The following is a 12132-nucleotide window of genomic DNA, read 5'->3' as shown; positions in this document are numbered from 1 at the left end:
GGAGGTGAAAGCACTTCAGGCAGACCACATTCAGTAGCAGTGGCTGCCTGTTGACAGGTGGCGTGTGCCAGTTCTCGTTCTGTGAAGTTCAGTCGCCTGGTTATGCTGCATTCACTAGAGAGAAATAGCGTTTGTGGTCACTAGACCACACTTAATCTTTTGGTGTTAAACTGTATGAAAATGTCTTTTGCAGGAGGGGAAATTGACTGTGTCGATAAAGATGGTAACACTCCTCTGCATGTCGCTGCAAGATATGGACATGAGCTTTTGATTAACACCCTCATAACCAGCGGAGCTGATACTGCCAAGTAGGTGGCTGAGATGGAGCTGCTTCTAATGGTCAAGTGTTATGTCCAATGCCAGGAACCACAGTTACTCCTCAGTTCCTGAAGTATGGAGGTTAAAATGGATAAACGTATTTGTACTACACTTCAATGGGTGACATGGAACTAAAGTATGAATGGTGGTGCAGGTGGAAGGGAAAGAAGCCCTGCTAAGCTCTTATTGTGCACAGTTATGTGGTTGCAGGTAGTGCCAGTACTGCTTTTTCCTGAAGCTTTGATGTGGCACATGGACATAAAATGTACATGAAGTATGTGTGTATAAAGTGTATCTTGATCACAGGTATTCCAGCAGGAATGTAGCAAAGAGTTTGTATAGGAAACATCATTTGGAAAAAAATTTCAAGTGCCTTCAGAGGGAACTGTACACATATTCCCTAGAATTTAAGTTAGTCTAATAGTGGCCTATCGTACACCATGACTATTCTGTTATTTCATATCTTTCATATGCCATGGGATAATCAATAGAAATGCAGTATTGCAAAGCAGATGTTACTAAGCCTGATCTCAGTATAACTGTAGAGCTTGCCTTGATTTTGCATGGTTTCTGATAGCCAGATGGCTGAAATAATAGGACTGATTTTATTTGGTTCGTGGGGCTTTGTTGAATAGAGGGGTAATGAGTTGAAATTGGACACAAATTTCTAAATGTTGTTAGTGTTTTCTGCTTCGGTTCAGCTTTTTTTTTCTTTTTTCTTCTTTTTTTTCTCTTGTACTTGTGTCAAGACTGCACCCACAATATACAGTTACTATAGTCCCAAACATTGGGAGGTGCTTGATTTTTAAGAGTAGTTGAGTATTCATAATTTATATTCAGGTTCTTATTGTCCATCAGAAAGAAAACAGCAAACCTGAAGGTAAAATAAGGGGTTTAAAAACAGAGTAATATCATGCTATGAGAGATACCTATACTGGATGTTTTTAGCAGATTCTGATTACATAAATATGTTTTCAGCTATTAGCTGCACATCTCCAAAATAAAATTTAAGAGTCTTCCACCTAGAATGCACTGTAGAAATGAATGACTCCTCTTGACTTACCTCGATAGAAAAACCTGATTGCAGATGTAAATGTGCTGGTTTTAGTTTTGAAAATACTTGCAGCTCTTTCTGTTTGTTTGCTTTAGCATGTTAAAGGAAGTGACACTTTTGCCCATGTTCGTATATCAAATATGACTGTCGCCATGCAATCTCTGAAGGTGGAGTTGTCATGGATAATGAAATTCCACAGGCTTCAGCTAATGTTACTGGATTCTGTTAACATAGCCTATGTGAAGATCTTGGTGTCTAAATAGATGTGTATTTTTGCTAGCTCTTTTGACAGTACAGTAAGTCTCAGTCTGCCTCTTTTCTTGAGGCTTCAGGGTAAAATGAGATGCTATGGGATAGCCCCTCTTGGACTCAAGGTTATCCAGTTAGAAATTTCTATTTTGCACTTGGGTGACTTGAATATTGATCAAATAAATTACTTCTACCAGCACCAGAAATAAGTGAAGTGAGATAACCAGAGATACCAGGCAGATCCAAGTGATGCTATTGTGCTCGGCAAGGAGCGTTTGAAACACTGGGAATGGGCTTTTATATGTATTGCACATGAATAGCTCTGGCTGAGCTCCCCAAACTGGTTTTGAAAGACAGAATTCAGCATGTTAGCAACAACTGCAAACAGCTCAGTCAGTCTTTGAGGCAATTGCATTTTAAGGAGAGTGTGTGTAAGTGATGGGAGGAACTCGTGTGATCAGTGCTGTAGAAGTGTGACTGGCTAGCAGATGTGCAGAGTGTATTTTGATGGAAACCAGCCAAAACGTGCTGGGTGGAAATCTGGACCTAAAAGAAGAAAAATATTGCTTGAGATAGCTAGATGGAGATGGAGATGGAGGGAAATGGGTGTAGAAGCAATGTGAATACAGAATGTCCAATGTTCGCTTAAATAAATGAGTCCACAGCTAAAAAATGCAACCTGCTTATACAGATGCAGCAGCTTGATGAAGCTTGTGCTGCTTCCTTTTGAAGAACAGACTGACAGATCATCTTTTAAGAGATTTAATCCATGAGGTAGAAAATGATACTGGCAAAAGAATATTTGTGCAGCACCTAAAGTCACTCTTTAATGTAGTGAAGCAGCAAGGAAGACAAATTTAATGTGAAGACAGAGGAAGGATGGGCCTGTGGATTCTGGAAGGAATGAGGTTGTTAAAAACAACCCCAAATTTGTTAAATACACATGTATAAAATTTTGGAGAGAACAAGATATCCTTATAAATATCCAACCACTTCTTTGTCTAAAGCATGATAAGCAATTATGATTTATGGTGAATTCTGCAGAGAAAAAAAAAAGTTCCTTTGTCTTTGGTCTGGATCTAAAATCCTCTTCCATGAGGTGATCACTCTCGTTCATCTACCAGTTGTCTTTCAGAGAGGAATCCATCTGCAGTTGTTCAAGAGTTTGTCATTATTCAAAAATTTATTGGCTGGAGCAGTCAGGAGATAATAATCTTGTTCAGATAGTTGGTTACACAGGCTCTGTGTTTATATGCACTTGGAGGACTGCTTAATGGTATTTCTAGAATAACAAGATGCTAATCGCAAATCAGTGCTCAATGACAGAAGCCAAGATGTCCAAACTCAGAAGTCTTCTAAGACAGTAGACAGTGGCATGGTTAGGGTCTGAACTGGGATGATTTGCTAATGTTAATAAAAGCTGCTGAGTGTTTGGCTTGTTTAAGAACTACGTGGTTGCCTGATACAGGTTTAGCGTAAAGATAGGTGTCTACTTTTTTTTGTTTTGTTTTTGTTTAACCCAGTATGTCTGCTCAGAGGAGTTTATAGTGTAATTGAAAAGAACGGTCATGTATTAAAGGGGGGGGGGGGGGGAGTGAAAGAGCATGTGACGACAGTAGCTGGAGCAAACAGGATTAGATGATTAGTTATCAGTATGTGGGAGGAAAACCCTAAGTGTCATGGCACCCTAAAGGAAAATGTGAAAAAGAATCATTGGCTACACTAGCCCCAGGGGAGAGGGAAGAAGGGGAGGCTTTGAAAACCCAGGCAAGAGTTACCTAAGGGACATTTACTGCAGTAAAAATGGATTTCAGAAATAATACTAAAAAGCTTTTGGCGTTTACTTTTGTCCCTCAGAATGGCCATTGTGGTATGTTTAGCTGATGCAAAAATATGTGCATCCTATGCTGGGAGATTGATTCTTAGCAGTGTCTGCTCGCTTGCTTTCGCCTTTACCTTAGCTTTCATCTCCCATTTTTAGAAACCTTCCTACCACATTCTGTTCAAAGCATAATGCCAAGATTTTTCTGTATCAGAATATTTTTAACTCCTGAGAAGAATGGTAAGGAAATACAGATAAAATTAACAAGGCAGGAAGAATTTTCCTTAAAAAGGATCAAAAATGCTGCCTTCATTAAAAGACCTTTTCATGTGCTGTGTTTGTATGCCACCTGTATTGTTACATGACCTCGTCTAATGAGACTGTTGTGCCTTTCAGGTGTGGGATCCACAACATGTTCCCTCTACACCTAGCAGCCCTGAATGCTCACTCAGACTGCTGCAGGAAATTGTTGTCATCGGGTAAGTAAACCAAGCCAAGCGGCATCTGTGGAGCTCAGTAATGTGTGTCTGTGCTGCTTACAGCCCCTTTATACCCATTGTTGTGAAATGTTCAAATGAAATACTTCCTTTGCTGCTGCCTGGTGTGGTGTACACAGTGTGCGAGGCTTTCCTAACAGCATGCTGGTAATTCCTTGCATCCTGTATTGTTCATGCCCAAAGCCCTTTTCTCCTGGTAGGCAAAGAGAGTTTATATTAATTCACTAGGAAGAGGGAGAAAATTTAGGATGCTTTTCCAAATTTTAGGCATGCAAGACACAATTTTTTTCCCTCTCCTCAAAGAAGTAATTGACAAAATTATCTCCTTGAAGCCCACACTTGCACAGGTATTTGCATCTTGTTGGCATGCTGTATCTTAATTACAGCTAAAGTATGTTTCTGAATTTGGCCAGAGTAAAGGCTGGCCAAAGTTCTGCACGCGCAAGAGGGGAAATTAGTGAAGGTGTAGTCTATGGAGAGCGGTCCCAGGATCCTTACCAGAGTCCAAAGCAAAAGCAGCAGGAGTCTGCTGACACAACCATTTCAAAAGAGGCAGTAATAAGCCAAATCCTAAATATTTTTTTTCTAGGCAAGAGTTTGTGTGAGTTTAAAAAACAAACAAAGAAACAAACAAAAACCCAATCAAAAAAAAAAAAAGAAACAAAAACCAAACAAGAAACACACAAAAAAAACCTAACAAGGCAGATCAATTTTTTTCCTAGAAAAGTATTTCATTACTCAACACACAAAATCTCCTACAACTACTTTTTTCCATAAGTTTGAGTCACCTAAGTGATAAAAAAGTGTGAAAAATGATAATTCCCTACCACATTACAGTAAACCTATGCATGTGTTGGTCTTGACCATCAGATCAGGAAGGGAAAGGAAGCTCTGGGTGACCACTGACAGGCTTATAGTTTGGCCTTGTGCATCTTCATGACTATCCGTGCATGCTCCTGCAAGCCTCTTTCAAAAAACTAAACCTAAACCCACACACAATAGAAATTACCGTATTTCATGCTCAGGCTGACTCTGTAGTTTTTCTCATCTCTTCATGTTTTCTGTCTCCATGTCCTGCTGTCATAGTTATCTCAATAAGTATCTAACTCCTGAATGCCTGTCATGTGGTTTTAAATAGGGATGTGGTGCAGAGCTGGATGCGGAACTAAATTCTTGTTGACTTCACAGCTCTTTTTATAGAGCTGCCAAAGTGGAGCAGCCACTCACTGTTTCCGTGACAACCTCTTTCTGACTGTAGTTGCTTGCGTTCTGTTTTTTCTAACTAACTGATTTTTCTGTCTCTGCGATGTTTCTTGTGGTTTAACTAGGACAAAAGTATAGCATAGTGTCCTTGTTTAGTAATGAGCACGTGCTGTCTGCAGGCTTTGAAATAGACACCCCTGATAGTTTTGGAAGAACATGCCTCCACGCTGCCGCTGCAGGAGGGTGAGTAATTGTGACTGTAGCTGTTACAAGTTTTTTGCTTTCATCGCAGATTTGTTGCAAGCCAGTTTGTCTGTGCCATCCACAGATGTCAAATTCTGGTCACTTGAGGTTTTATTTTGCCACTGCTCTCATGCACACATTGTTTGCAAAGCAAAGGAGGTGGTCTGAAAGGACTCCTCTAAAACAGACAGCTGGGTTGTGATTGAAGCACGAGTTTCAGATGTAGGGTAAAGCTTCCTTTCTGTGCCCATGTGAAGACTGCTTCAGTTTTGGGTTGGAGTGCTGTGTACTCACCCAGATCGGTTTATTGCCATAAGAGTTGCTGAGGGCCAGCAGTGAGCAGAAAAGTGTCAGTTCTTAAAGCAAAGCAGAGTAAGGAGAAGGAGCTGTGGCTCCTGGGATGCTGCTGGCAGGGCAGTTATTCCCAGCCTCCTCCGTTGGTCTGTATTGCTGCCTCAAGGACAGTGTTGTGTTTTGAGGCAAGAACCCTGGAGTCCAAATGCAGCTCTCCCTCCTAATTTTCAGGTACAAGTTTAAAAGTTCTTAAAACAACAACACAAAGATCACCAAATCAGAAAGCCAAAGACTTACCCTTTCAGAATGATACATTCCTGATGAGTGCTGGGAGCATGGAAATGGAAACAAATTAAAACTGAAATACTTCAATTTATGTTGTAAATGTAGCATCCAGTTAGTTTAAGTGTTTCCAAATAATTGTCAGTGGAGCTGTGTGAAGTTAACCTAGCAAAAGGACAAAGCATTTGGCAAGCATTGAGTTTTGACTCTTCTGTGGAGGACTATGGCTCAGAAAACAGCTGAAATGGAGCCTTGGCTAGAACCCAGTCTGCATTCTCTATGATTTTAGCAAGCAGAAATGGTCATCCACGGTGAATACTTGGCAATCTTTCAGGAAGTTGCTTTTCTTCTTGGTGAATCAAAATAGATGTATCTCAAAATTTTCATAATTACAGACGCCTAATGAAATTGGGCTGAATACTGTTTTTATTATTCTTACGGTATTTTTCTTGTTGATACTTGTCTGCTGTTATTAATAGAGGAGGTATGATTGTTGCTTGGATTGAAATTATTATAGTACACTTCAGATGCTACCTCTTCAATAAGGCTGCACTCAAAAGGAATAACAAAAACAACCTGGAAGTCCAAAAGAGAACGAAAGGGAGGCTTCACAAGAAGCAAAAGTAGTTTATGAAAATAAGTCATATTTTTCCAGTGGTTTACTACAATTGTCATCACTAACAAGTATTTTTATTTTTAGTATGTTGTGGTGAGTGTTTTGATGTTATTTTATGCAATAGCAGTTTAGAGTAGGGATGAACACATGCCAACATACCGCATCCCGCCATTTTTTCCCTGGAGCTGGAGCTATGCAAAAAGCATTTATTTATTTTTTTCCCCTGACACATGCCTGTTTCTCTCATTACATTAATGGGAGTTGTATGGGTATGTAGAAAACAACATACTTCAGAAGTCTGCTCATCTGGTTGTGAACAGAAATGATTTATTGCCCCTGTTAATGAAAAAGAAGTCTTGGAAAGTGCTATGCTTCTTCACGTCACTTTCTGGCTTGGGGTCATACATATATTCTCCTAAATTACAAAACGTATTAAAATTTAGCTGCTATATTTTCCATTAAAAATCACCTGGCTTTAAATGACACAAAGAAGCTGTGTTGAATTCTTTGAACAGGTAAAAAAAACAATGGAGCCTAACTCATCCACTTATATAAATGCAATTTAAATATGACAATCGTTTTAAATACTTATGCCCCTTATTCAGCAATGCACTTAAAGACATGCTTAAGTCTATCATGTGTCAACAAATTATATGAAAATGAACCTAAAAGTAACTCTTGTAATTGAATCTCACTAAAGTAAGCAGGATTTTAGCACAGTGCTTACTGTTGAATGCTTTTCTAGAAGGGGGTGGATTTTGTTAAATGTCACCTCTTCATTATTAGACTGACATTTTATAAGCTAGCAACAACTTTAAAAGCTCTCTCATAAAATAGCATTTCAGTGTGGGAAGCATTAGAGTACAACTCCCTTTGAAAATCTCCAAACACACTGTGTTCAGATCATATTTACTGCTTTTTCTTTGGAAAAAATATTTATTTTTCTTCTGCAGAAGAGAAGTCTGAGTTTTTCTAGAAACAAACGAAATTGACTTTTAAACTGTCACTTTCTGTTTGTTGTGATTGAATTTCAGGTTGTAGTTGGCTATACCCTGATATTGCACTGCAGATAGTACAATTGTAGAGTAACTTTTTCCCGTTTGGGGGTGGGGAGGCAATCAAGATGTAAGCTTCTGCTTTGTTCATGCTTTATTATTATTTTTTACTTCTCTTTTCAGTAATGTTGAATGTATAAAACTCTTGCAAAGCAGTGGAGCAGATTTTAATAAGAAGGACAAATGTGGGAGGTAAGTAAATTATGAGGTTAATTTAAAAAAAATAAAAGGAGAAACTAGCAGTCAAGGAAGAAAGACCACCTCAGTCTGGAAATTTTGTGTTCCAGGAAAAATGTCAGGAAAATAAAGTAGGAGTTTGGCTTTCCCTACAGAACTGCTGCTACAGTTATATGCCAGACAGGTGCAGACTTAATTATATACATAAAAGCCATCCCACCCTCTCAAGTTTTATGTTTTAAAAATATCACAGGTGTATTATTTTTTTTCCCTTATTGCTTTTCTTATTGCCTGAATTCTTGTGCTGATGTGCCCAAGACAGCGCCCTTGTTATGATGAGAAGGATTGCTGCTATTTGACATGCTTCCTAAGTTTTTTTCCCTTCCGTATGAAGAGTTGCTATGAGTGTTGCTATGCCAGGAATGGATGCAGAGATTTCACTCTGATTGCTGCAGAATCTCTCAAGCATTTTGTCGTATGTTTTTTCAACAAGGCAGATGTTTCCAAAGCAGGTTCCCTAAAACATAGGAGTGGAATTAGAGCAGGGGAAGAGCAGTAGCCAAGCTAATAGCACCGTTTGGTTTGGTACATTGTGTTTTGTGTGATAGCAGATTGTGCCATTATACATTTATATATCACTGCTGTGGCCATACAGCCCTGTAATGGTTACATTATCATCCACCCTCAGCTGTGGCAGTGAGGTGCCTAAGCACTGAGCCTGGGTTTCCTGCTTCTTTGAAGCTGTAAATCATGAGGTATGCATGCATTTGCAGTTGCTTTAGATCAGTGAGGAAGGGGAATTCAAGTTAACCATTTGATGACGGTAAGTGCATTTGAACTCAAGATGCTGCAGAAATTCTCTGTAAATACCGCTGGGGTACCTGTTTTTCAGGCAGAACGTAGTAAAAGCCTTGTCATTATACTAATGTAAATGAATTACAGCTGAAAGGTTCCAGCATGGCTCGGGCACTGTGGATGGTACTTCCTGGTAGAGGGACAGCAGTGATTATTATTCATATCCTTTTAATATATCAAGTAGAAGTGTCAGATATGTAAATAGAAATTAAGATATTCTTCTGTCCCATTTAAATGAACCAGGTTCAAAAATGAACTATACTCTGACTGTTTCTGTTTTTTGTTTTTTTTTTAAAACAACTTCCACCAAATTGAAAGTAGATGATTTTAGGGGATGAATGAATTTAAATTAGTCAAGGATTTTTGTGTAGCAGAGGGAGACTGCAAGTTTCAGCCCTGCTGGAAATTTTTCTGACAATGTGAGCTCCCTCTGAATGACATTCAGGCTTTGAAGTGGGTGTGCTGAGCATGTGGCATGCTGAATTTTCCCGCACAATGAATCTTTTCTTGGGCTTTGGAATTTGTCAGTGTGATGGGATGCCCCCACATCTCTGTCTCCGTCGCAGTCCACCTCTGGTGCTGCTGAGCCTGCCTATGCCAAGATGATTTTGGAGCTGTGTACAAACTGTAGTTTCATTGTCTGGAGCGGGGTTGCCTCTGTGGGGTAATTCTGAGCAGCTGAAGCTAGTCAAAGTGAACAACTGGCGTTGAGCCTTGGCAGAGGCACGTTTGACTACTGATACACGTCCCCTGTCATGTTGAGCAGTGCTGCACAGCAGGTGGATTATCAGGCTGCAGAGAAACCAAACTTAATTCCATCCAATGGACAAAGAAGCTTTTAAAGCGTTGACTGTGCATAATAAAAAATATAAAAGCATAATAATGCTATGCAAAGTCATCCTTAAAAGAGAGTTTATATGTGTATTATTATATAAACAGGAAAAAAAGAAGGCAACTATAAGGGAGGGGATAATAAAGCCTGGGTCAGTTGCTCTGTTCAGTTGGTACAGCCCTGCCTGTTGTAAAGTGTGTGGCAGATCCATTTCCAATTGTTTTTTTCCTAAAAATTCTATTTTAAGTACCTTGAGTTAGAAAAAGCTTAGTCTGCTCCCATGTGGGAATATTTTTGAGACAGGAGAAACACATTGTGTGTCTCCAGACCATGGGTTTTGTTTTCTTCTTTGGGGGATATTAGGAGAGGGATCCACTTTGGAGTTATAAAGTGGTGAGAACTATAGCTGTGCTTTATGTATGCTTTATACACTTATATATATTTCTCTCGTCATGGGCAGTCATCCCCACTAAATAAGATGCTGCGAGGGATGTCCTCCTCTCCTCTGCCTCCCAGCTGGAGGCACGTAGTGGTGTACGCAGAGCAGCAGCAGCAGATTTCACTGGGAACAGGTTGTTTGCAAGATGCAGATTTTGGATCTCTTTGCCACTAGGCTTGGTAGGAGCACCAAAACTTCCTAATAACACAGTAATTTGTTCAATTTGCATAACTTTGCATTTCATCAGAGGAACATAAGGTGCTGGTATTGACTTGCTGGAAATCTGTAGGAATACAGCAGTGAAGATTTATTGTTATCCCTGGCAGTGCATGCTGGAATATGAGGTAACAAACTGTCTCTTGTGTTTCAGGACACCTTTGCACTATGCAGCTGCAAATTGTCATTTCCACTGTATTGAGACACTGGTGACAACCGGAGCCAATATTAACGAAACAGATGACTGGGGGCGCACCCCTTTGCACTATGCTGCTGCTTCTGACATGGACCGAAAGTAAGATAACCTATTTTTATTCTTTATTTAAAGTGTTTTGCCAAATCAGTGTCATTCTGCTCTCCTCGTGATGCTATGCCATTTGAACCAAAAAATGGGTTTTGTTAGCAAAGGAATTTCTCTCAGATGTATGCATAACTCCACACTGAATTGCTCTGACTATAAGCCAGATCCCTAGATGATGTGGAATCTCAGCTCTACAGTTTACCTTTCATGTAACACGCAGTTTTGCAGCCTCTCTGTCCTAATGAACTATTTTACAAACATTGTCTTCTGTTTTCCTCTGTGTAGTTTCCTCACTACAGGAAGCTCAGAGAATTTTCCATATCTGCTTTGCAAGGCCGTCAGAAAGGGTGGGAGAAGAGGCAGCAGTAGGAGAGGTTTTCCCAGATGGACTGCAGTGACAAACATCTGGCCATTCTGACATACTTTTTGGCAAAGATGGGATAGATCCTACTGATCTGTCTCTCCACGGTCAGACCTGATAAAAACACTCACCCTCTCCAAATAGGCTGCTCTTTAGAGACTAAGAGGAGAGAGGCCTGGGGAATATCCTTCGGCAGAATGCAAAGCTGTTCTTTTGAGAAAAGTTTGGAAGGGGGAAAACAGCTGCAAAACTTAAAAATCCTGTGGTTACTGACTGCAGTTTCTGATTCCCAGTTAGTTGCATGTTTTCATAATCTCTTCCCTATAACATACTGTATAAAACAGGCCCAATTATCCTGTTAGCGCTCTCTTAAAATTGTTAGTGACCTGTATTTGTTTTAGGTTATCCCATGCTTATCTACCTCTTTACTTCAGACTCTAAGGAACTATTTTTTGGTTGCTAATATGCAGAGGTCTGAATTAAAGGGGGGAAAAAAAAGTGTGGCACATTCACAATAGAATACCACCTCAGAGCCACTTCAGACTTCTCCTTAACCTTGTAGAGGTTTGGATACCATACTTGAACATCAATAGCTTCCTCATCATTTGCTTCATTTGCCATGATAATACTGATATCAAAAATGTCTTCCCTATCAACCTCAAACCTGAACAGTGCTGGGAAGAAGGCAGCAGGCTCTTCAAAGGACCGTTCTTGGCATTACAAGCAGAGTAGTCTTACATGAAGGCTTTCAGCACTGACTGTTTCTAAATCTGTCTTGCCAGGGTGAGGTCTTACTCAGGCCTTTGAGAATTGCAATTCAGTGTACGTTTTTCAGCTTCTGACTTTTTACAGGTGATGCTCCTGCATGTAAACAAGCTCTTGGTTAACTTAAGGATGTAGCTAATTCTATTGGTAATGGAAAAAATAAAATAAAAATTTAACCATATTCTGAACATTGGCCTGAATATGTGACCTTTATTTGCCCCCATAATCCAAACATAAATTGATTCTGATGTGGTGATGTTGTCTTATTAAATTTTCCAGTTTGAGATGTTGTAGAAGTCGTCTTGTTGCATAGATGAAATGTTATTTGCAGTCCATGATTTTATAGGACAGCTTTTTTTTTTTTATTCTGAATGACAAAGATCTCCCAAGATCAGACAGTGTTAGTCCAAAGAATATTCAAAATCATTTAACTTTGGGCATGGGCAGTTAATGAGCAGATAGAAGTCTTGGTGCAGCAAGGTAGTTGTACTGTTTCAGCTATTCTGGTAACTCTTTTTACTTATGGACTTCAAAAAAATACCCCTTCTGCAGT

The 12132-nt window shown here is 39.6% G+C and overlaps 1 protein-coding gene across 17 annotated transcripts in view; it reads left to right on the top strand.

Moving 5' to 3' along the window:
* Positions 1-12132, top strand: part of ANKRD44 (ankyrin repeat domain 44) — a 151828-nt gene that overhangs the window by 101168 nt on the left and 38528 nt on the right. For 11 of the 17 annotated variants that reach the window (XM_083843009.1, XM_083843004.1, XM_083842997.1 and 8 more), the window contains 5 exons: positions 194-308; positions 3840-3922; positions 5269-5386; positions 7757-7825; positions 10307-10447. In XM_083843009.1, coding sequence (XP_083699135.1) covers positions 194-308; positions 3840-3922; positions 5269-5386; positions 7757-7825; positions 10307-10447 — 526 coding nt within the window. The remainder of the gene's footprint in view (positions 1-193; positions 309-3839; positions 3923-5268; positions 5387-7756; positions 7826-10306; positions 10448-12132) is intronic. The other 6 variants (XM_083843000.1, XM_083843006.1, XM_083843005.1 and 3 more) reach the window with 1 other exon arrangement.

The sequence above is a fragment of the Anser anser genome, assembly GCF_964211835.1.
Source record: "Anser anser genome assembly, chromosome: 6".
In the NCBI taxonomy this organism is placed as follows: Eukaryota; Metazoa; Chordata; class Aves; order Anseriformes; family Anatidae; genus Anser; species Anser anser.
This window is presented reverse-complemented; position numbering and strand designations above follow the sequence as displayed.